General features: G+C 49.9%; 1 protein-coding gene across 5 annotated transcripts in view; it reads right to left on the reverse strand.

Annotated features, from left to right (window-relative positions):
- LOC142566817 (organic cation transporter protein-like) overlaps positions 1 to 26,151 on the reverse strand; it is a 266,000-nt gene that overhangs the window by 85,850 nt on the left and 153,999 nt on the right. For all 5 annotated transcript variants that reach the window (XM_075677698.1, XM_075677699.1, XM_075677700.1 and 2 more), the window contains one exon: positions 15,604 to 15,689. In XM_075677698.1, coding sequence (XP_075533813.1) covers positions 15,604 to 15,689 — 86 coding nt within the window. The remainder of the gene's footprint in view (positions 1 to 15,603; positions 15,690 to 26,151) is intronic.

A 26,151-nucleotide genomic window follows, 5' to 3' on the forward strand; every position in this document is an offset into this window, starting at 1 on the left:
CGCTGGCGAAGCTGTGCGCCTTCCATCGCCTCTGAGTCATCTTTTTGTACTTCTTTCTGGAAAGTTTGGCGGCCAGTCTGACCTACATTTCCGGTCGAGCGCGCCCAAGGGTGCGCAGCCACTAGGCACGAATGGGCCCTGGAGACAGGCCCTTTGTGTCCAGCTCTCCAACTTCCCCCTTCACTCCTCCACAACACTAGCCCGAACAGTGAACATTCCATGCCCTACGGCACGCGGACAAAAGCACGTGTGACGTGTTCTTTCCTTTCCTGCCTAGACTCTGTCATCAGACTCATCATCATCTGATATCGGACTCATCCTTCCCCGCCCAAATTACCATCACGGTAAAGAAAAGTCGCATGGGAGGCACTGTTGGGTACTGCAGCACATCCTTTCTATGAGAAGGACAGCGGCGGAACTATTCGAGAGGTGGAGGGTGGCGTCGTGAAGACGAGGGGCAAGAGAGATTTAGGTCCTCATGCCACATTACATGTTTTAGGTGTCTCCCCCTTGCCCCTCCTCTGCAGACAGCACTGGACAGACGGATTGACAGGAAACCACAAGAACTCTTCCAAGGAAACGCACCTCGCTTCGTAAGAAAGAGGGCCCCGCCGGGGTGGCGGGGGATTCCTGTTTCTGCACCTCCACAAGCTCTCCCCAAATGATCAGGCTAAAGGCGTGCTGTTACAATAGGAGGGGGGCCGCGTCTGCTCGTTCTGGTTTTCTCGCTTCATAGATGGCGCTCGAATTTCCGTTGCCCATGGTTCTATATACTGTTGCATCTGGGTCGCAAGCCCCAAAGGTAGCGTTGGCCTGGCGGCCTGGGGCACAGCTGGAAGCATCCGAAGGTCCTGGCAAAGGATGAGTCGACTGCTAACAGAACAACTTGTTTATTATAGCATCGCAAAAGAGCGGCCGGTCAGGTCGACCGAAGTGGAGAGACGGGAGAGCACGTTACTCGACGGGAGAATTCGAAGCCTCTCTCTTGGCGTCCGGGGGCAGCTGCTTTTATACTCTCGGAGTTGAGGGCAAGAAGGAACGCCTCGATAGAGGCGCACGTGACGGCGGGGCCCGGACACGTTGTCACAAGAAGTGACGCATCCACCGGGCTGGCGCCGGTCAGACCTCCTCGCTTCACAGTTGGGGAGCTCCTCTCCACGGCTGCCGCGCTTTGACAAGCGTGGCAACCAACATGCACACACACACACGCATACACACGAAGACACGTGGCATTTAAACATACGCGCTTGGAGGAGGCCTTGGGACAGCGCTGAACTGGCCAAAATGTGCGCCTTTGTGAACAAAGCCCCGGCGTCCGTTGCATCCGCACCAGCTATACCGCATGTCGGAGGCGAAACGTAACAGACCGCCCCGCCTGGACAAGGAGATCCCGATGGTCAGGGGACTGCATCCGCTGTCCTGAGGGATGTCGCTCGATGATGCTCATAACCGAAGTCGGTCGTCCCTTGGCGTTTCTTGAGCGCAGCGCACAGAGAAGTCCTCGTTCTCACGTTCAGGTTCACACAGGACACTGCAAAGTGACTTCGGGAGAGTTGCCATTTTTGTTCTCGTCCCCGGCAAGCGTTAGAACTACGCTGAAACTCAACCGCTCAGTCAGCAAGCCCGGCACAACCCTCACTAAGCCCTGCCAGGCTCTTTCCCCTTTTATACCACTGCCTAGTTCCTTACAGTAGTCTAGCAGCACTTAGAACGCGTCCACAAATTGGAAAATTGCACTAGAAAGCATATCATCACTTTGGAACACTAAACAAAAGCAATATGTTAAAAAATCCTGCCTCAGGAAGAAAAACATCAGTAACAAACAACTTTGAGGCTGATTCCTACGTTAGGGGCCTCGACCTAAGCCATCGGTATTACCGTTGAGACTCCCCTTTTTGTAACGCACCTCAAAGGAATATTGTTCCAAAGCGAGGCTCCGGCGCAGGAGGCGACCATTTTTGGAAGAGATAGTCTGCAGCCATCGGAGAGGGCAGTGATCCGTCTCAATGATAAACCTCGAGCCGGCTAGGTAGCATGACAATTTCTGAACGGCCCACACGAGACACGCACACTCTTTCTCGGTGGCGCTGTACGCCTGCTCACGACTGGTCAGCTTACGACTAGCATACAGGACGGGGTGTTCCACTTCTCCATTTTCCCGTTGGCACAGTACAACGCCCATGCCTCGCTCACTAGCATCACACTGAACAACGAACCCTTTTGTGTAGTCTGGCTATCTTTAGGGCGTTAAAAGCCCTTTCTCTTGTCTCGTCCCAGACGACTGTTTGGGGCTCTGTTTTTCTTAGAGCATCCGTCAGGGGAGCCGCGATATCAGAGTACCTGTGGATGTACCTCTGATAGTAGCCGGCGACACCTAAGAACGACCGCATATCGGTCTTCGTGCGCGGTTGCGGGAAGTCTCGCACAGCGGCCACCTTTATTTCAGAGGGGCGGCGACGACCCCGTCCAATCACGTGACCGAGGTAGCCAACCTCGGCCTGTGCTAACTGGCACTTAGGAGCCTTGACTGTCAAGCCCGCTTCGCGCAGGCGGGTTGGCACTGCCCGCAAGTGTGCCATATGCTCAGACCAGGATGCGGAGAATATCGCTACGTCGTCTAAATACGGTAAAGCGAATTCTTCCTGTCCCCGCAACACTTTGTCCATGAGGCTTGAAAAGCAGTATGACGCGTTCTTCAAACCAAAACTCAAAACTTTAGGACGGAATGTTCCCATTGGTGAAATGAACGCCGCATACCTACTAGCCTCATCTGTAAGTGGAACCTGCCAATAACCCCTGACAAGATCTAGGGTGGAAATAAACTGAGCGCTACTAACTTTCTCAAGGCGCTCCTCGATGTTAGGGATCGGATAAATGTGATCCTTAGTGATGGAATTAAGCCTGCGGTAGTCGACGCAAGGACGAGGTTCCTTGCCCGGTACTTCAACTAAAATCAAAGGAAAGGTATAATCACTCTCACCCGCCTCAATAACACCGAGCTGTAGCATTTTCTTTACCTAAGCCTCCATAATATCGCGCTGGCGGGGTGACACCCGGTACGCCTTGGATCGTACTGGCTCTGGGGAGGTAAGTTCTATTTCATGAGTAAGGACAGAAGTCCTACCAGGCATCTCAGAGAACTGACCTTGAAACTCTTGTAAGAGCTGGTGTAGTTCGGTTTTCTGCTCAGGCGACAGCGGTGCGTTACTGATTAAGTAACTAATGACTTGATCGGTGTCTTCCCTGTTCGTCACTGAGCCTAGTCCCGGAAGCTCGACCGGAAGCTCTTCGGAAACGTTTATCATCATGCACACCACTGCTTCCCGTTGTCTAAAGGGTTTGAGCAGATTACAGTCCTAAACTTGCTGTGCTTTCCGCTTTCCTGGCAGACTCAAACGTAGTTAACATCCGACAGCTTTTGAACAGCCCGTGCTGGGCTCTCCCACTGCACGTCGAGTTTGTTTTTTAGCGATGTGCGCAATATCATTACCTCATCGCCCACCTCAAAACGACGGGCCCTGGCTGTCCGATCATAATAAACCTTGGCCCTCTGCTGGGCCTTTGCCATTGCTTCACCTGACAACTCCTGTACCCCTCTTAAGCGTTCGAGGAGCCTAAGCACGTACTCCACCACGACTGGGTCGTCGCCCCTGCCTTCCCACGAGTCTCGAAGCATGCGAAGCGGAGACCGCAGCGAGCGACCGTACACCAGCTCAGCTGGCGAAAACCCTGTAGCCGCATGCGGCGCGGTCCTTAATGCAAACATCACCCCAGGCAGACACAGCTCCCAGTCAGTTTGTTGTTCAATACACAATGCTCTCAACACGCGCTTCATGACGGAGTGGAGCTTCTCAACGGAATTCGACTGTGGGCGGTACACAGATGTGTAACAGCTTTACCCCACACCTTTCGGGAAAGGCTGTTGTCAAAGCGCTAGTAAACACTGTGCCCTGATCTGACTGGAATTCCGCAGGAAAACCAACTCGCGTAAATATGGACAGTAGTGCATTGACTATCTCAACTGAGCTGAGTTCGTAAAGCGGCACTGCTTCAGGGAACTTTGTCGATGGGCAGATCACAGTCAAAATGTGTCTGTACTCCGTGGTTGTTACCGGCAGAGGTCCCACTGTATCAATAACGAGCCATATAAAAGGCTCCGTAATGATAGGTACCAACTTCAACGGCGCCCTCGATTTGTCCCCTGGTTTGCCCACCCGCTGACAGGTGTCACATGTCCTCACAAAGGGTTCTGCATCACGAAAACACCCTGGCCAATAGTACTCTTGCAAGAGACAGTCCTTAGTCTTCTTAACTCCTACGCGTCCGGACCACAAACCCCCATGCGACAAGCACAACAGATCCTGACGGTAGCACTGAGGCACGATCAGCTGATCGAACTCCACTCCCTTGCGGTCTAGATACTTCCGGTACAGGACCGCACTTCTTTCCACAAAACGAGCATTTTTCTTGGCGATACCTTCCTTGACATTGCAGCGCATGTTTTCTAGGCTGCCATCCTTCTTTTGCTCGGCTATCAAAGCCGACCGGCTGACTTTTAGCAACCTATTAAGTCCATCTGACGTAGGCGCGATGAGCAAATCAGCAGATAGCTCTTCTAACTTTCCCGTGTCGGGCATTACCTCTCCAGTATCTGGTGCCTTCAACGCTACAGGCTCAATTTTATTCAGTTCGGACGTGCTCTGAATATCAGCTTTCTGCGCCTCCGACCCTTTCTCATTGTTCGACAACCTCGGCCCCGCAACTACCACCTTTGCAGCGAGCTCCCGAACTCTCGATCTGGTTAAGGCCTGAACGCTAGCCTCACCAAACAAAAGCCCCTTCTCGCGCACGAGGTGATCGGACCTGTTCGAAAATACGTACGGGTACTGGGGGGGGGGCAGCATAGATGACACTGCGGCCTCCGTCTCAAGTGCTCCGAAAGGTCCTTCAATAAGCACTTTTGCTACGGGCAGACACAGGCTATGAGCTTCCACGGCTTGCTTGATCCACGCGCACTCGCCCGTGAACATATCGGGTTCTACGTAAGAGGGGTGAACTGCATCCATTGTAGCTGCGGTGTCACGAAGCACTCGGCACTCTTTCCCGCTCACGAAGAGGTTTCGCATGTAAGGCTCGAGAAGCTTCATATTCTCGTCAGTGCTGCATAATGACAAAAACACGACTTTTGTTTTTGTTTCTGGACACTGCGCCGAAAAGTGACCCGGCTTCTGGCACGTATAACACACGCGCGCTTGCCTCGTCTCGAATCGCTTTCTGCGTTCGGCTTCGGCTGCCGCCGTCTCCTTACTTTCCGTCGGACTGCTTTCACTCGCATCCGCAGTACGTGTGTCCCCCCTTGCTCTTATGGGTGTGAACTTCGGCCTCTCAAACTTGGAGCCAAATTCACCCTTTTGACCGTCCTTAGCTCCGCGAGCCCGACGCGTCACAAACTCCTCGGCTAGCCCGGCGGCTTTAGCCACCGTACTAACGTCTTGCCTATCCAAGACCCAGTACCGCACGTTCTCAGGTAACCGACTATAAAACTGTTCCAGCCCGAAACACTGCAGAACTTTCTCGTGGTCACGAAACGCTTTCTCTTCTTTGAGACACTCCTGCATGTTTGGCATAAGCCTGTAGGCAAACTCTGTATATGACTCACTTCTGCCTTTCTCATTTTCCCGAAACTTCCGTCGGAATGCCTCCGCTGACAGCCTGTACTTTTTTGGCAGACTCGATTTCACTTGGTCGAACTCCTCTGCCTCCTCTCTCTTCAAGCGAGCGACTACGTCGGCCGCCTCGCCGGGTAACAAAGTGAGCAAGCGCTGTGGCCACGTTTCCCGAGAGAACCCCTGCTTCTCGCACGTTCGCTCAAAGTTAACCAGGAACAAACCAATGCCCTCTCCAAGCTTAAACGGCCGCATCAGGTCAGTCATTTTGAACGATACTCGTTCTCCTGCACCGTGTGCCTGACTTCCATTACGAGCGCGTTCCATCTCTACCACGAGACGCTTCATTTCCAAAGCGTGTTGACGGTCGCGCTCCTCTTTTTCTTTCTCTTTTTGCTCTTTACGTTCGCGCTCCTGTCTTTCTCTTTTTGCCGTCTCCTTCTCCTCAATGGTCTCAAGGCATTCCGACAGCTCGTCATCCTCAGCTTCTAACTTAAGGATAGCCCTTAGCAGTTCTGGTTTTCTGAGTTTGTCTGAGACATCCAGACCCAACTCTCTTGCAAGCTCCAGCAATTTCGGTTTGCGCAACGACTTCAAATCCATGGCTTCTCTGAATGCTGCTTTCTCTACTGCGTACTATTGTATTGCCGCAAACTAACCCGGCAGCAACGACAACCACAATTACCAGCTCTGTTTCTGACACTAACAAAAGCCTGGCAAAACTCAGAAGAAGAAAGTCCCGCACTCACCAATCCTCGCAACCAAGAATTCAGCGCAGTCGTTCCGCTGCAGCCAACCAGTCATCACACAGGGCTCGTTGCACTGCTCCCGGATGGTCGTTGTGCTGCTCAGCATACAGTCGACCGCATATCTTCGCTGCTAGCCTCCGTTGTCACGATCTCACCGCTGGCAAACAGTTGTTGCATCTGTGTCGCAAGCCCCAAGGGTAGCGTTACCCTGGCGGCCTGGGGCACAGCTGGAAGCATCCGAAGGTCCTGGCAAAGGATGAGTAGTCGACTGCTAACAGAACAACTTGTTTATTATAGCCTCGCAAAAGGGCGGCCGGTCAGGTCGACCGAAGTGGAGAGACGGGAGAGCACGTTACTCGACGGGAGAATTCGAAGCCTCTCTCTTGGCGTCCGGGGGCAGCTGCTTTTATACTCGCGGAGTTGAGGGCAAGAAGGAACGCCTCGATAGAGGAGCACGTGACGGCGGGGCCCGGACACGTTGTCACAAGAAGTGACGCATCCGCCGGGCTGGCGCCGGTCAGACCTCCTCGCTTCACAGTTGGGGAGCTCCTCTCCCCGGCTGCCGCGCTTTGACAAGCGTGGGCACCAACATGCACACACACACACGCACACACACGAAGACACGTGGCATTGAAACATGCCTGGACGCACTTGGAGGAGGCATTGGGACAGCGCTGAACTGGCCAAAATGTCCGCCTTTGTGAACGAAGCCCCGGCGTCCGTTGCATCCGCGCCGGCTATACCGCACGTCGGGGGCGAACCGTAACAATACTAAGCAGGTTAGAATAAATGGGCCCCCTTCACCTACTGTCCAAGGTGACGCCCTGGGCTGCAGCCCCCTTAGCCCCCTCCCCTTAATGCAACGCTGTTTGAGGGACCCCCCGCGCTCTGCCTGCTTTCCCAGCTTTCTGGCCATGTATTACACGAAGTTTTGCAAATACTATTATACTATAATAACGCTACTACTGATGCAAATACTATATTACTATATTAATGCAGAGCGCGTGCCTTTTAGCAAAAACCTATACGCACACGATCGAACTACTCAAAATGTCGCAAAGCAACTCTCACCACTGCTTCAAAAGCAATCAATGCCGCGGACAACGAAGGTATGACACGCTCTCGCACGCGCAGAGCCACGTGGCCACGCTCTCACTTCCCTACCAAAACACGCACAGTAAAACCATTAATAGCTATTAGTCTGCCCACCTCCAAGCTACCATTTAAAGACTACAAACACTCAACGTCCCACCCGGCTGCACGTGTTGAAGCACCTGACGCGAAAGTACGCTCTAACCGTCCTGAAAACCAAATGTACACGAAACACACCCGCGCACCCGAAATACGGGAGACAAAAAAAGAAAGAAAGAAAGAGAAAACTACCCAATTACTATATAAAAGCAATATAAATCAGCAAATCAAAAACAGAAGCAAGCTCAAAGCATGCCCAAAACTATTTTTGGTTAGCTTTCAGCGCCATCTATCGGGCGGCGCAGTAACTACGCGGTTTAGTAATTTTCAAGCCCCTCCAGGTGGCGCTAAGCGCGTTGTTTACATAAGTGCGTGTATATGTGTGTGCGCGCTACGGATTGATATATGGATATCCTGCGTTTCATCATCCTCATCAGCAGCCTGGTTACGCCCAGTGCAAGGCAAAGGCCTCTCCCATACTTCTCCAACTACCCCGGTCATTTACTAATTGTGGCCACGTTGTCCCTGCAAACTTCCTAGTCTCATCCGCCCACCTAACTTTCTGCCGCCCCCTGCAACGCTTCCCTTTCCTTGGAATCCAGTCCGTAACCCTTAATGACCATCGGTTATCTTACCTCCTCATTACATGCTCTGCCCCATTTCTTTTTCTTGATTTCAACTAAGATGTCATTAACTCGCGTTTGTTCCCTCAACCAATCTGCTCTTCTCTTATCCCTTAACGTTACACCTATCATTCTTCTTTCCATAGAAGAATGATAGGTGTAATATCATAGCTCGTTGCGTCGTCCTCAATTTAAAGTGAAGCTGAAACACTCTTCGAAAAAAATGAGTTCCCTGCGGCATTCTACAGTTTTGAGTCCACTGAACAGGAATATCTCGTTTTAAAAGGGCAGAAACAAACGAAAGCGGCTGTTTTTTTGCAAGAAAACGCGCACCAGCGCCTCAGGGCATCGCGCGAACGCCCCTGTTGCCCGTGATTGGTCGGGACCACTTTGACGTCATTCACGGGGATCGCCGGTCGGCGCCGCCGTTTCAGAGCGTAGCACGCTGTTCTGTTCTGGCTTCACAGCTGAGTTGTAAGCATTATGGATTGTTCTCGCTGTCTCGGAGAGCTTGTATTTGCACTGTACATGTTCGAACCGACAGCCGATACAGAAAACGACGGTGGCAACGGGGGCAACGACGATGTTGAGTGTGCCAACAGCGAGAGTGATGTGTGCACCTTCTCGCGCGTTGGAAATCTTAGCTGGTATATATGTCTTTTCATGTAGCTGCACGTTCCAATGACGGGAGAAAAAACGCGCTAAAGTGTCACTGGAAACTTGCTGCTGGAAGAATGCCGAAGCACTAACATCTCATTAGATTGTAAACACGGGTGTAATTCCGTGATGTCATGCATCTTGCCGCTGCTTGTCTGAAGTTCCGTGGTTTTTTTGCGTGTTCATACACGATCGCGAACATAAGTGCCGCTTTTGGATACTTCAAACTCTGCAACATTATCTGCCTCTGTTACACTGGCTGCTTCAAACTCTTCGATTGGTGATGGTAGTGCAACATGTTCATCAGGGGCTCGGTTCTCAAGGTTCTCTGCTAGAATCTGAAAGAGTGCAAGGCATGGATGTCATGAATTTCAGCATCTCATGCATATGAGCAAACATGACAACAGTTGGATTACTTACAGTAATTGAAATACTTCTCCAGTAATTTATGTGATGGATTAGTTGCCTAGTGATTTAGTAATGTGAATTATTTGGCGTCTGTAATTTCATGGCTAGAGTAATTAATTAATTGCATTAAATATGCACCAGTAAGCTGTGTACGGCGCCAGAACGTTGGTAGTGTCGTGAGGTGTCGTGGAGGAACATGGGGGGAGGGCATGAAACGTTGGCAAGTGTATGTTACCTTGAAGAAAGGTTGGCGTCCCTTTATACTTTGCTTTTTGCTTCTTGTGTGCATGAAAACGTTTTGGAAGCAATCGTAAATACCATGACTATTTTGAAAGCGGTAATTGGTAATGTAGTTCAAATCAATGAGCGTAATATGAAAGTAATGAGTAATGTATTATATTTGCTTTCAAATAATAATTTTGCCATGCGTGATGCATAGCCAGTTAAATGCAAGAAAGCAATTTTTGTCCAGCAGCGATGCCTGTATTGGGCTAGACCACGTCGAACGCTCACAAGTTCAATACCTCACAACGTTACCTTCATTATTTGAGCTCATTCGCCTTGCCACGGGCGCGGCTGTGCCGACGCTCGTTCTTGCGGCATTTCGCTGCTGGTAGCAAGCTGTAAGTGCGAAATCTGCGGAACGAAGTTTTTACACGCCGAGTTCAACTACTCTAACGCGAGCATGAAAATATTACCGTAACGTCTTATGTCGTGCGATTTGAATACGAATGCTGAACAGGTTCGGTGAGGGAACAAACGCGAGTTAACGAGATCTTAGTTGAAATAAAGAAAAAGAAATGGGGCATAGGCAGGACATGTAATGCGGAGGGAAGATAACTGATGGTCATTAAGGGTTGCGGACTGGATTCCAAGGGAAGGGAAGCGTAGCAGGGGGCGGCAGAAAGTTAGGTGGGCGGCTGAGATTTAGAAGTTTGCAGGGACGACATGGCCACAATTAGTACATGACGGGAGTTGCTGGAGAAGTATGGGAGAGGCCTTTGCCCTGCAGTGGGCGTAACCAGGCTGCTGCTGCTGCTGCTGCTGCTGCTGCTGCTGCTGCTGCTGCTGAAAAGCTCAGCCTGCGGGCACCGCGTGGTAGGACGAATAGCAAATATCACTGAATGCGCAAGCGTACCCCCGGCGAGTGATTTTACCGTACCAAAACAGCGCCGAACAAACAGCCGTAGTACAGTGTTCCGTGACAAAGCGGAGTGGAAAAACAGGATGAAAACGGCAAGCACTTTGCACGCATGTGCATATTCCCGGCTGTGCCTCCACCTCGCTTCATCATAGGCCGCTGTAAGGCCGTTTGTTCGACACTCAGGTGATCACCCGTTTAAGAAATTGCCCGTGTGCACGTTAAAACCCTTAATTTATTACCTCACCCTTTCTCCTCCTGGCGAAGGCCGCTCTTGGAAGTGGCGAGGTGTTTCTCTTGTAGGAGAACATCGACAGAACAACGCCGGCCTTCAGTCGCGCCGATTTAATTGGAATACCGATTGCCCGCATTGTTGTCAAGCTCCGATGATAATCACTGTAGCGCAAATGTTCCGAACACAGTACATTTGATTTCGTCGGCAAGAAATTATCTCTCCTCACCGCACGGACCGACTGCGCTGCAAGTTTCTTCTCCTTCGGGAACATGTGAAACACCACATCGTCTCACCCGCCTGCGTTCGCACAGCCGAATGCTGCACAGAACGAGGGCATGTTGGGCGCCCTTGGCTGTAGGCACTCACACAGCACAGAAAGGAAGCACAGTTCACGAAAAGCGCAAAAGAAAACAAAACGTAAGCGGCGGCACATCTGTCCTAGCATCGTTTAGTAAAGCGCAGGACAGAAAGAAACATGCCAGCACATGCCAGCACGCCGGTCCGGCAGTACGGTCCCCGGGAATGACATCACTCTCGTCGGTTCTCTCCTCCGGCTGCCTCCTCCGGCTGCCTCCTCACCCGGCGCTCCGGGAAGCGACGGGGGCGTGTCCGTGGGGGGGGGGGGGATATTTAGAAAGCGATTTCTGCCCCTTATATTGACAATACAAAGAAAAAATTTCAGAACGGTCAATTAATAGGTCTGTTCTTCCCAACCCCAGCAATTCATGGAAATTGAAAATCGTTTCAGGGGCCGTATTCTCTAGCGGTTCGCTTTGGAACCGGTTCGGTCTAGCTGTTACGTCTGCATTACGTCACTGGGAGAAAGTGTGGAACGGGGCGGCGTGAGGGGAACCAATCAACTAGCGGCGGTCTGCCGGAAGATCACGTCATCATTTTTGTTTGTACTTGGGGGACGGTATAGCAATTGAAGGATGTTGCTGGTTTGATAAAAAACATTGGTTTGTATAGAACACTTGCAAATATAATTTTCAGTAACAAATGTGAGCTTGCGGCGCAGACGGCTACTGGGACTTGTAATTTTATTTGTGTTGTTGTCTTATTTAGTCGCTAGGTGGTGTGCCATACGTTATGCAAACAACTTGCCTCGCTTTGTTTACGTTTTGGACTTGTTCGCGCGCCGAAACCGAAACGATGTCGTCGCACAAGGACAGGCGGCTGGGTCCTCATGCTTCAGCGAGGCAGCGCGAAATACTCGTTTCATTTGTCGAGGAGCACCCCTACCTAGCCAAGGCATCGTGTGTGTTGGGCCAGCACAGCTGACGGCGTCTTTCTGTTGCGCCGTGGATGGGAATCTAACCCATTCTTTTTCTGTACCCACAACCGTAATGGCCTTGACGACGGCTGTAATGATCCGGCTGACCGAAGGCTGCGACAGTGCAATCGCTTCTTCATTCCCAACGCACTATTGAAAGCTCCCGGTGGCAAAAAACCGCAGCGCGCACAGCACTTTCATCGTAGTGTCGACACCATGAAATCTTTGAGGTCCGAGATGTTCTTCCACCTCATCGCAAAGACGTCGCACTGTGTCTTTGGAGAGCCTAAAATGCCTTCGAAACTCTTCTTCGGCCATGCCGAACGCGTTGCGTCGTTGCCTCTCGTCGCGTCGTTGTCTTTCGGCGCTCGCCAGCAGCACAACCAAAGGAGCCGCCATTGCCGTCTCTGTTTCGTTTCGTCTAGGTGCCGGCTCGTCAGCTGGCGCGAGTCTAGCCGGCAGCCACGGTTGCCCTAGCAACCCTCGACATCATGCTCGCCACCGCGCGCGATCCTCGAGCGAACCACTTCTGCGCGGTTCCTCTCGTAGCAGGGAACCGCTTCCTTTCCAGATGATTGACAACTTGTGTGACGTCAACAAAATTTGCCGTCCCGCCCACCAGGGATGACGACAGCGATGCGCCGACCAATGGCAGCAGCCAGACAGAACCGGTTCCAAAGCGAACCGCTACAGAATACGGCCCCAGCTTCCCTTTAAGTTGAACCCTTTTCGTAAGCCTCCAGATTTCTGCCCCGTACGTGAGTACTTCGTTTACGTAAGTTCAACGCCGCTGTGTTCTAGCGATGCCATTTCTTTTCGCGCTTCTATAGTGGTTAGAGCGGCGCTCCGCCCGCGTTATTATCATGATCAGCTGGCTGTCAACGGCTGGTGATAAGAGTAGCAAACGAGCGAAAGGCATCGCTACAATATCGTGTCGTACTTGCACCTGGTTCCTTGTATGCGCAAAAAAAAAGCTTATCGAGATCTTTTTTTTGCAAACATCAGTAACGTGCACTATGCGTTTGGCGTTTTGGAAGCGAGAAAGCGATCCTCCGATGAATGAAGGAGGAAAGTTGCTCCATTTACAGACGAACATAGAGGACATCGTAGTTTCCTCTTTAATGGAGCAAGGGTCGCTCCTTTTTTTCTTAGAGTGTAGCCTATGGGAAAACTTGCATGCAGGGCCGTAATGCAGAAGGAACGATTTACTCAAGATCGCATTTCTTCCAAATGATTACGCACTTAAAGGACATATACGATCGAGAAGAATGTCAGCCGGATTGGTACCAACTTTTGATTAGCTGTTTAACTTCTCCTTACGAGCTTTTGTTGTGATGGACGATCTTTCTTTGTGCGGTGTTTTCTTTGTATGTACTGTCCGTATACCTGTAATAGCTTGTGATACCTGTGATAAATCATATCAGTAAATATCATGAATACCATGTTGAAAGAAAAACACTGACGTTGCTCGGTGGTAGATTATCTGACTCCAAAGCAGTGGGCCCGGGTTTGATCCGGGTATGAACTGTTTTTCTGTATTCCCGGCGATAGCTGCTGCGGACACCAGCGGCGAAGTCGGCGGCGGCAGCAGACGCCATCGCCAACCGAAACGGCTACTGGAATGAGCCCTTAACAGCTTACGCTGTAAAAAAACCGTCGTTTTAACGCGAGAGCGTTAAGGAGCTCGTGTCGAAGAAAATCCGGTGTCGTCGGCGGCGTTGGCTGTGAGCGAAAAATTCCGGAAGGCAATTCATGAATAAAAACAACTTGCAAGATGGGCTGGCTGGGAATCGAACCAGAGTCTCCGGAGTGTGAGACACTACCACTCAGCCATGAGTTCGATGGTTCAAACAGGACAAAAGCGCCCCTAGTGAATGCGGTGTTGCCTCATAAACGTGCCGTAGAAAATTATACTGCGGTGTATATCGGTAATTATGAGCATGTAAATTACAGAAGTCGAAGTTAAACGACTGGCGAAGTACGTTTCCGCTACATTTCTTCTGCGCTTGGCGCACACGCAGAGCCATCTTGAGGGGAAAACAGAAGACACCCTGCTCGCAATGTGCGGCGCTGGCCCAACAGGTGGTGCGCCACTCGCCCACTTCTCCCCTTCGTGTCGTGTGAGCGCATTGGGGCCGTGCGGGGACCGGTGCGAGGATGCCCCAATACCCTCGATAACGCTATTGCGTTCCACTATTGAAGGCGAAGCTTAAACTTCCTCCAATTTTTCATCCACTACAGAATTCCTGTTCGTGGTCGGCCAAATATATACAGACACTACCGCCTTTAATCATTGTGGACCGAAACCCCGCGATTCTTGGTGAATAGTATAAATGGTATTGACTTTGTGCTCTAGAGAGTGGGCTTTCAGTCCTTGCCTCCAACCGCCACCGCTAGTTTTCGGTTAGTTTTCGGTAGCGTTATACGAACACTCGAGGGTGGCTGGCGTTGTGATGTATCATCGAGGGAGTGGGAGGCATTTACAGGTGTAGAACAAGTCATCGGGAGGACACAACATGGGCGCTGGTGATTACCTCGGCGTTCACGTGGCAGTGCGGCGTCATCTGGCAACATTCTTCTCAGCCGTTGAGCCAAGTAGGTCGCATTACGAAACGCACGAACCTCGCAAGATGACCGTCATTCTCCGAAGTTGAGGCCGCTGTTGCTAATTTGGAGAGAGGGCGTCGGCTATTCCAAGCAGCGCACAAAGCCGCGCTGCGAAAATGTCTGACTAGCGCCTCAAACGCTTCAAAAGCGCTGTAGTACACAATACGCAGCATTTGGAAACAGAGATGGCAGAAGAACGCGAATATTGGTTCTTCTAAGGCAGGTGCTGACAGGGAGTGGCGTCGACGACAGACCTCGGAGCAGCTTGCAGTAGACTTGAAGCTTTACGGGCTGTGAAGAGGGCGCACCATCAAAGAAGGCATGACTTTTCACGGATTGCGTCTGGTAGAAATGAATTCAATCGCGAGTACATGGAAAATCACGTTGGCCTCACCTGCATGGTCATTACAGATTTTTATTCAAGCAAAAGTTATTACTCGTTATATTTACTCTATAATACTGCTCAAAGGAAAATAAATAAATTATTGGCCTTAACGTCCCATGGCAACCAACGCTGTAGTGCTCAGGATTAATTACGATCACCTTGCACCCAAAAGTAAGCATTCTGGAGGCCGTTGCCGCGCTCATAAGGCAGTAGCAGCATCATCACTGCTAGGTGAAGACGACGGCCGTGGGGAAGCTCTTGCCCGAACTTGGGGGTCCCGGCTACACTACAGTGCACAATCGTTATCTTTGCTTTCCTCTCCGCAACCAAAGGAACCGGAAATGGAACCCGGGCCTCGTGGTCTACAAGACTAACCGCCGTGGGGGTTACTCAACGGCAAATTATCCGAATCATGTCTTCATGACATGCTCGCAGAAAATGTCTGCCAATGTTTTTCGTAGATGCACGCAAGTGTCTGGTGGGAGATCAGCGACTCATAGAATCGCCGAAATGCCATCGCATTGCATCTTTGTCGTATTTTGCTGTAGTAATGATGTGGCTATCGTCAAATATTCACGCGGCAGCTACGAAAGCCAAATTGAGAGTATATAATTTACGATTCAGTGTCACGTTATAGAAGAAAAACAAGAACGCAAAGATCAGCTTACGATTTGAAAGACAGGATAATCGACGTCCTTCGTATACATCGGTATCGAAACAGAGCTGCAAAAGTTGGCTTCTTCAATGACCGCTCCTGAAAACAAGACATTTGTTTGCATTATTTTTCACACATGTTGATTATCACATAGTCAATAATTTTATTTATTCGCATTACTTTACGGATGGCTCCATATATAATCTACTTCAATAGTCGCGTTTAGAATCAGGCACGGTCTTGCGCATTCATATAAAGTTGACAATTATTGGCAGCGGCCAGAGCGGTCATGTAATAAATGTCACTAACTTAGCTCCCGGCAAGCTGCAAGAGATATTGCGGTTAGTGCTATGCGTTTTGTCAGATGTTATTATTCGAAAGAGTCAATGTGTAGCGTCCGTGTTTACATCGCTTACGCTGTTTTTAGTTGCTTTAAACGCGCAGGCTCGACGGCCGTTTGCAGCTACAGTATTACAGCTGGGTGAGAACAGAAGTGCACACACCCCTGAACTGTGGGAGCACTTATTCTTAATATATATGCACAGTACCTGTAAGTTATACAAGGTGTAAAAATATATTCCGGTGCGCTATTGGAGGATTGATGCCACTGTTATCGGCCGCTCCTTGAAATAAATGAGACCATTTCTGCGTACACTTCGGTGGCATAATCGGACAAGAATAATTATTCATTACCACAAATTTGGAATTTCAAGAATAAAATAAGAACGCACTCATTGTAGAGCGTTCATATAACTTTCCGATACATCAATATCTCAAGTCATGCAGACACTACAATCGCGTAGAAGAGCGGTCAGTCGATACGGCGTATGAACGGACAGTGTTTTTGAAAGGTGGTTCGTTTACTTTCTCAGCATCTGCCGTGGTTGCTGAATGGCGGTGGCATTGCACTGCTAACCACGAGGTCTTGAGAAGAAATCCGCGCCGCGTCGGCGGCCTTTCGGTGCGGGCGAACAGCAAGAATGTCCCTGTCCCGTGCATGCGTGCCCGGTGAAGAACCCCAGCTAGTAAAAATTAATCTGGACTCCACCACTTCATTGTGTCTCAATGTATATTTTTAGTACGCGAAACCCCAGAGTGTAATTCATTTGTTTAAACGTTCTAAGTGGAAGCGACGTAGATTAATTCAATACTTCAGCCGTTCTTAAAGTGAAGCTTTATTTGCCTAGCATCCTTTGCATTATTTCATTGCCGAAGTTTATACTGCTCTTGCCGTCACGTGGATTTAACATTTCTTTATTTTATTTATTTGGAAATACTGCAGATGGCAAGTGCTGTTGAAGTAAGAAAGGTTTCAAATTCAATGTTCAAAACCATGAACAGTAATACACTCTGCAGAAGCGCTAGGCCAATAGTTAGAATCATTGACGGACCGAGGAAGAAAAACTAGTTTGTTAGAAACTTAGTTCGTGCAAAGCATGAGTAGTGATTAGTTTTTGATTACTTTCTGTGTGTGTGAAAAGCAATTAAGGTTCACGACTTACACCGAATGCGTTATAATACAGCAAGTACAAAAACAATAATCCGGCAATTATAAGGCAAAGATGTAGTCAATGCAAGCTACAATCGCTCCAACATACTAGCTAAGAAACTTGGAGCTATTATCCGATAAAGTAATGCGAGCAGCCAAGTGCCGATTGCGCTCCCACGCATCCAAGATAATACGAGACAAGTTGTTTGCTGCGCATATATTATTCATTGGCATTTTGGTCATACGTTTGAAATAATCTTTGCGACGTTCAACATGTTGTATTTTGTAAAGTAACTGCATGGAAGTATACGGACATGCGCGCTTTGATAGCTGGGTGTGTTCAGATAAGGACAGCCGAAGGGGGTGTAGATTATTATTTTTTTATTTCCATGATATTTTTGTATGACATCGAAAGCTCCCTCCACGCGTCGGAAGTGACGTCATTTCTGCAGCACCCGCCTTGCTTTCAGCCTGAAAAAAATATTAACTGAGACAAGCTGGAAAATGTGGCTTACACAGTTGCACGGTGTTCCGAGCTTCTGGGAGTCTAGAAAATTCAATAATATTTGCTATGCTTTCATACTATTCCTACCTACCCTACACAAGAATACAGTCAATGTATTCGGTAAATGCGTACCACAAACAAACAACGACAAACATGTGTTTAAAACAGGAGGCCCAAAAAGGACCTTTTTCGTAAATTTTTATTGTGCCAATCTCAAGTATCAATTTTTTTGTGTATACGTAGGGACATGGTAAACGGGCAACAAAGCATATTTAATCTCTCTTATGTACCGGTATCTTTATTATTGGTGGCAAAATTTGAAAAATTTGCAGAACGCCATAAAAATTGACAGTTCTCGCGCGCTAATTCGACAAAATATATAGAATCGTTTTCTATTTCGATCACATTTTCCCAGGACTATCTGCTGTTATCGGTTATCTGTTATATGCAAATACATGTGGCATAGTTTTCTTGACAGTGATTTATAGGCTTTCGTGTTCCGCGCACCGCGGCCTGTCCGTTAGAATGTTGTGCCGTGGAAACAACAGGCTTAGTCATGTCTACCGGTGGTACCAAGAAAAAATAAGCAACAATAAGTGCTAGAGAGAAAACACATATGCTTTTTTTTAATACATACGCGTGACTATAACCAATTACAGGGCCTCATTGGGTGAGGCGTTCTTCTGCTGAACACGAGGCCGCGGATTGAACCCTCTGCCGCGGTGGCCGTATTCCAATGGAAACAAACGCAAGTACAGTCGCGGACCGATTAAAATGGACCACGGCTAAGGCGACCGGAGCGGCTGCGGGGCCGCACCACGCGCACTTCTATAGTGCTTCGGGTAAAGTCCCTCAATAATTTTAAAGTACAGAAAGGCATTGATCCAGCCGACAACGCCAGCGATAGGCTGATTAGTGACATGTGACCATGCTCCGCCCCTTTGCCGCCATGAAAGTTCCTGCGCGCCGGGCGAAGTGCGCGCGTTTCGCCTGTTGTGCTATGCACATTGCTGCGATAATTTCGTACCGGTCGGGCCGAAATGCGGTTGGGTGCCTAAACCGGACGAAGGATGGCAAGAAGTTATTTCGCATCCCGCGCGGCAACCAGAACCTAACCAAACGAAAAGTATGGTTGCACAGAATTGGACGGAAAGACTGAACCCTGGGTAACTGCACGACTATGCGAAGGAAGTAACGCAGAGGGATACGAAGGTGCGAGAGAAGGTATACACGTGTGTGTGCAGAGCTGCGATAGTATTTGATTCGCGGGCATGAGTGTTGACGGCCGAAGTTTGTGGAGATTATTGATTTTAGTGCATTATGAGCGCGTTGGCTTAGCAAGTGCAGTATGATCCAGCATGCAAGTAAATAGTGGGGCAGAAGCGCATTAAATCGCGGACAAATATCCGCATTACGTTACGCGCGACAAAAATTCACAAATTTCTGCAGCAAATTCTACTTTTGCAATTTGCTTTGGTTATGGGCGCGTTAACTGCGATTTACATTGTGTCCAAGAACTCATTTCCAACTCTGCATATCCTAATTGTATTTGGTGCATTGCATATTTTTTTATGGGGTTTTACGTGCCAAAACCACTTTCTGATTATGAGGCACGCCGTAGTGGAGGACTCCGGAAATTTCGACCACCTGGGGTTCTTTAACGTGCACCTAAATCTAAGTACACGGGTGTTTTCGCATGTCGCCCCCATCGAAATGCGGCCGCCGTGGCCGGAATTCGATCCCGCGACCTCGTGCTCAGCAGCCCAACACCATAGCCACTAAGCAACCACGGTGGGTATGTGCATTGCATATGTGAATAAATATACTCCTATGTGCTTGCATTATTCTGATTTTAAAAACAAATACTGCATAGCTACTGCTACTGCCCATCAAATAATAAAGTATAATACAATATATCAAAGTACATTACATACACCTGAGAGCTCGTTCCATCCAAGTTTCCCTTACACTAGATGTTTCAGTAATCGGCGATGCCATTTTACTGATGAAGAATACACAACTGCAAATTTACATATGAAAAATGCCAGAAGCGATACAGGGATCGCCAGCAAAACACAGTGCAGTAATAACCAGGCCTATCCGTGTGTGTTTCGTATAAGGGCCCTTTAATTCTTACGGGGCTTTAGCGGTGCACGGAGTCGAAAAGGCATAAACACAACACTGCGCGTCATGGTTAAAGTTTACGTGGGGACGTCGCACGATTCACGAGAACAGTCAACCGCATTCACACACGCGCACACACCACGCTCAGTGTTGCTGTGTTGCGAGATTAGATAGCACTGGCAGCCTCAACACGATCGAGGAGACTCACTGACACGATCCATAACGTCGCTTCAGAATGTCACGACAGTTTCACTGGCTCGTAGCACCCCAAAACACAACCGTCGTCGTGTAATTGCCCCACTCGTTTACACACACACACACAAACACACACACACAAGAATGTTGTTTAGTTGCCGTGAGGGTCGCACGTTTCAGCGACGTTATGTCGAAAGTTTGTCGGTCCAAGTGACTGGTATCCTTCTTTTATACACAAATTATTCGTTCAAAGTAACCGCTATGTGTACGCAGCACACTTACAAGCAAATGAATTCACAACCAGAGCAAAGGAGATTAGGTGCAAGCAATCACCAAAGCTCGCGCGGTGATTGAGCGCAAACGAACGAAAGGTCAACAACATGCAGAATCGAGGCGATCAAGCCCTCATTCCGCGCTCTTGAGCGCCAAGCCGATGCTAAAGGTTTGGAGAGGCTGCGAGCTAAAAAGGACGCACATGCGAGAGTAGACGTCTCGACACCAGGCACCTATTTTACTAGTTGGCCCTGGGCCGCGTTTTTAACGCGACAGTGTTAGGGAGCTCGTATCGCAGAAAAGCCAGTGTCATCGACGGCGCTGGCCGTGAGCGAAAAACGGCGGAAGGCAATTCATAAATAAAAACAACTTGCAAGATGAGCGGGTTGGGAATCAAACCAGGGTCTCCGGAGAATGAGACGGAGACACTACCACTCAGCCATGCATTCGGTGCTTCAAAGCGGGAAAAAGCGTCTCTAGTGAATGCGGTGTTGCCTTAGAAACCAGCCGTAGAAAGTTACACTGCGGTGTATATCAGTAATTATGAGCATGTAAATTACAGAAGTCGCAGTTAAACGCGCAGCGAAGTACGTATCCGCAACATTTTTTCTGCGCTTGACGCGCACGCAGAGCCATCTTGCGGCAAACACAGAAGACCCCCTTCTCGCAATGTACGGCGCTGCCCTGACAGAGGGCGCACCACTCCCCCGCTTCTAGAGGACGATCCCATCGAGGCGTCAGCCCCATGATAGCGTCCGCCTTCATGGCGCGTCGCGGCCCGGCTGTCCTTTCCGATCACGACGTTTGGCTCGCGTAGATCGTTACTCCCTCCGAGACACCGAATTCTTTGGTTCGTTCCGCTTGCTCAGGCGCACGTTTCGTCTTTGTGTGACTCAAGAGCATGCCGAGCGAATGAGTGGGCGATGCGAACGGGGTGCGATAACGCTATCGCGTTCCACTCTTGAAGGTGAAGCTTAAGCGTCCTCCAATTTTTAACGGAAGCCACGCTTCATTTTATTGTGTCCGATACTGCAAATCGCCGAAAATAAAATTGGGTTCTGGTTCCGTCACAGTGCGGCGGCTTGATGTCCTGCAGCCGTCCGCTACTGCGCGACAGCGCTAACTGCTGCACTACTGGCGATTTTACAGGCATTCAACTGCAGGCGAAACTACTGACCGTCAGTAGCAGACGCTGCATTATAAATTCATCAAGCATGACAAGCACCAGCACGAGAACGAGGGTGCGGAGGCGAAGTTGGACGTCACTCGGGGTACTCGTCGTGAGAGCGCGAAGCGCAATAGCAGCGCTGTGGTGCCCCTCCGGCCGCCTAACCCGTGGCCCATTTTAATGTGTCCACAACTGTACATATACTTAGGTCAACCTAAAGTGGGACAGGGGACACAGCCTTCTACTGCGGATGTGCTCATAGTCCGGCTGTTACTTTTACAAAGTGTCGCATCAGAAAATCAGTCAAGAAAATATATTAATACGATGGGATGCGTTTATCTAACGATTACTTCATGAAGGAGGGAGAACCGTTGCTGCACTGACACCGATCCGCTCCAAAAAGAAGCGAACTTCGTCCTCCCTTTCTACCGCCCTTAAAGTGGCTTTAGAGCAACACTTCTCCATTCACAGACGAAGTCTGCTAGGCGAGTAACCGTTACGTGCACTCACAGTCACGGGAACGACAGCACTTCGGGCGGGTAACATGAACAAGCTGCGTCTTCTTAAACGGTAGCCACGAGAGCCACGAGTGCAGCAATGGAATTGGTCACATCACTTAGGCCATCGGTGATGATGACGAAAGGCCCGATGTAACGAGCCAGAAAGTTCTGGCATAGGCCGCGCTTGCAAAGTTGTGTCCAAAGCCGTATCCTATGTCCCCTTTTGTTGTACGTCACAATCTCATGTAGTGAATTGTAACTGATGTTCGTGCGGTCCTAGGACGCCAGCGTAGAGAGCTGAGCTATGCGATGTGCTTCCTCAGTGCGGCAGAGAGTATTGGCGATAGAAGAGCTTGCATGAGCAGTAAAAATCAGGATGGCGTCAAGGAAGCTGCTGAGCGGTCTAACCTAAAGAACATAGTAGGGGACGTAGCCGGTGGTTTCATAGTTTGCAGTATTTTAGGCGTACGTGATAACAGGCAAGGTGCCACCCTCCCAGTTTTTGTGCCTGGAATTGACATACATCGGAAGCATGTTTGTCAAAGTTCCGTTGGTGCGCTCTACGAGACTATTTGAGGGTGATACGGTGTCGCGTGGCGAAACTGGCAAGCACAGAGACGCAACAGCTCTTCGACTACGTCCGACACGAACTGGTGACCCCGATCGCTCACAATTATACGAGGGGGTCCATGACGCAGCATAACGGAGGACAGGAGGAAGCTCAAACGCCGATAGCCGTGGCCATTGGCATCGCTGTGGTTTCAGCATAGCCCGTCAGATGGTCGACGCAGACTATAATCCAACTGTTGTCGTTTGTTGAGCGCGGGAATGGGACAGGCAAATCTACTGCCTGTGTCATTTCGAAAGGAGATGATGGTGCTGTCACAGGGCGCAGGAGTCCAACCGAAGCAGTATTAGGGCGCTTGAATTGCTGGCACTTGTCACATCGGGCCACATACTTTGCTATATTCCGTCGCATACTAGGCCAATAAAATCGGTCCTTAAGTCGGTGGTATGTTCTGGTGAAACTGATGTGGCCACCAGTCATGTCATCGGGCATAGCACGGAGCAGGTGTGCGCTCAAATCCTTAGGGACTACTAAGAAGAGGCGTCAACCCTCAGTCACGTATTTCTTTTTGTAGAGCGGGCCGTCTGGGATAACATAGCCATTGTTACCTCTCGGCTGAGCAGCTGAGGCGAATAGGGCATTCAGGCTACGGTCATTGCATTGCTCTTCCCTTAAGGTAGTCAAATAGGGAAAATGGATGTCGTTGATGGCAGCCTGAAACCAATCGAAATCGTCTGCGTCACATGCATTTGTTGGTAGAGCGAGCTTAGAAAGACAGTCAGCCTCCGCACAATGGTGGTCACTCTTGTAACGAACTGCAAAGTCTGATTACTGCAAACGTAGCACCGATCGAGGAAGACGGCCGGACGGTCGCGGAGACCGACCAACCGACGTAGTGAATGGTGACCAGTAACGATCGTAAACTGATTCCGCCCATCGTATTGGCAGAATTTATGGATCGTGAAAACGACAGAGAATCACTACTGCTCACTGACGGTGTAGTTCTGTTCGGTCTTGCTTATTGAATGGCTGGTGTAGACAATGACATACTCAGTGTCACCAAAACACTGGAAGAGGACGGCGCCGAGGCCGATTCCACTTGCGTTGGTGCGCAATTATGTTATGGCAGAGGGGTAAAAATGACTAAGTAGCGGTCCACAAGAGGGCAGGAACTTAAGTTGAAACAAGGAATCGCAGTATGCTGTCCAGGTGAAAGGCTTATCCCTGCGCAGCAATGAAGCAAGAGGGTAGGCAGCATCGGCAAAGTTGGGCACGAAACGTCGGAAGTACGAGCAAAGACCGAAGAAACTTCTTAGCTCGCGTTGTGACTGCGGTTGTTTAAAGACACTAACTGCAGTTACCTTTGTGGGTCTGGCCGCACACCGTGTTCTCCCACTAAATACCCAAGTACTAGCGCCTCTCTTTGTGAAAGTGGCATTTCTTCGAGTTTAGGATAAGGACAGCTCGTTAAGGCACGTGAAAAAAAACGTCAAGTCTATGACTGTGCTCTGCCAAAGTGCGGCCAAAAGTGACGACGTCGTCAAGATAACATAAACGAACCTCCCATTTCAATCCGCGCAGTACCATGTCCATAAACCTCTCAAATGTTCCAGGCGCGTTGCACCAACCAAACGGCAGGACACTGAATGCAAACAAGCCATATGATGTCACAAAAGGGGTTTTCTCCTTGTCGGCTGCACGCATGGGTATCTGCCAGTATCCCAATAGGAGGTCCACAGATGAAGAGTAGGATGCGGAATGAAGGCAGTCAATAACATCATCTATATAGGGAAGTGGATACACATCCTCTTAAGTCGCAGAATTGAGACGCGGGTAGTCAACACATAACCTCCAGGACCCGTCGTTCTTTTTCACAAGAACGACCGGTGCAGCCCAAGGGCTAGAGGAATCTTGGATGACCCCCTTGGCTAAAGTGTCGTCGACCTGTTGGGAGATGATCTTGCGCTCCGACGCGGACACGCGGTAAGGCTTGTACCTGATGGGATGCGCGGACCCCGTGTCGGTCCTGTGTCGAGCCCGCGTAGCTGGAACGCGAACTTTTTTAGCCTTCTGCGCAAAATCGAACAATGAAGCATGCTTGCTAAGGACTCTGACCAGGGCTTGACGCTTCTCTGAAGACAGTGACTTGTTGCTCATTTTTAGAAAGGGCAACGGGTCTTCAGGGACACCGGGGTCATCTCCAAGCGTTCTCGGGCTTCGTGCGACGTGTCATCAGTTAAAGTGCCTATGTTGAGGCTAGTATCCTTCTCAAAAGAGCCAAGTCGCATACCGCTTGGTAACACAACAGACAGGGAGGATAAATTTGACGCCCACCGAGTAGTTGTACCACAGGCCACAAGCAGGGCGCATCGAGGTACGAGCACACTTTTCTTCACATCGGTCGAATGCATAGGCTCAAGAATAGCGTGAAATGTATCGGTGTCGACACGACAAGCAACTCGAACTCTGAATATGGAACGTGCTGGTAAGACGGCATCTTCAATGACGACGTGAGTACTTCAACAGGTTGCAGGTTGGACAGCAAGGTGAGACAGGAAAAGCTCGCCGGTGCCGCCATCGACAGTGGCACCCGATTATTGTAGGAAATCGGGGAGAAGAATTACATTGTGGGTTGTTTTAGCAATTACTTTAAATTCGGCTTGGAAACACGTTATGGGACAAAGAAGCGTTCGCGGTGCACACACCAATAGGTCGAAGCAACTCACCCCTCACTACACAGGATACGTTAGCATTATCCCATCGAAGCATCACTTGACGGCCTAGTCGGGTTTTCAAATCCAGGCTGATAGCGGAGACACTCGTTTCCGTGCCCGCAAATGCCAAAGTAGCAACATTTTCGATTAAAACACGCATCTTGTTCTGACGCATGGTGACTGGCCGATGAATAGGAGCGCGTAGATGAAGATGACTGGGAACCTCACCTCCATTGGTCGCGCCGCCTAGCTTCCCTGGCGGCGGTCACGTGAGACGTCGTCGCGGTGACATCAAGACGTCAAGGTGGTGGCACCGAACTCCGCACAGAAGCTGGCGAGTCGCTACGCTAATTTGCCTGGTTGTTCTTCTTGCTGTCAGAGTCAGAAGGCCAGCGTGCTCCGTCACTGTGCTGATTGCTACGTCATAAAAAGTACCCGGTCACTCACAGCACGGTGCTGACAGGCGACAGCGACGATGACAAAATTGGGCGACGTAGCCGCGAATGCCACATTGGAAGGAGATGAGGTGCTCACGCGATGCACTGAAATGTTCAGAAGAAGGATTACTGGCACGAACGTCCCACTCTTAAGAAACCACAGGCGCTCTGCGTGAGTAACCGTAAGGGAACTGGTAACTGGGATGCGCGTTCATGGTAGGGCTCGTCATTCTTGGACGAGGCGGCAAGTTGTAGGTATATGTGAAAGCGGCGGTGATTGACGTCTCACCGAAGTTGCCGGAAGAAAAAGGCTCTCGAACCTGAGAAGCTGAGAGGGAAAGCGTCTCACGCCGGTCAAGCTCTTCGCATACCACTTGCCGAATCACTGATGCGGGGTCAGATGGAGCTGGGACCACGTCAGCGCTAGCGACGTTAGTTACTTTGGCCAGGCGGCCGATCTTCAGTGCGATACGCCGAGCTTTCAGTACTTCAAGGGCGCTATAACGTAAAGCCATTCCAAACTTTTCTATTCCAATTCTGCAATCAGCCCTCCGCGATTGGTCAAAAACTTTTTCGACCACCCCTACT

Source organism: Dermacentor variabilis, unplaced genomic scaffold (genome assembly GCF_050947875.1).
Source record: "Dermacentor variabilis isolate Ectoservices unplaced genomic scaffold, ASM5094787v1 scaffold_13, whole genome shotgun sequence".
NCBI lineage: Eukaryota > Metazoa > Arthropoda > Arachnida > Ixodida > Ixodidae > Dermacentor > Dermacentor variabilis.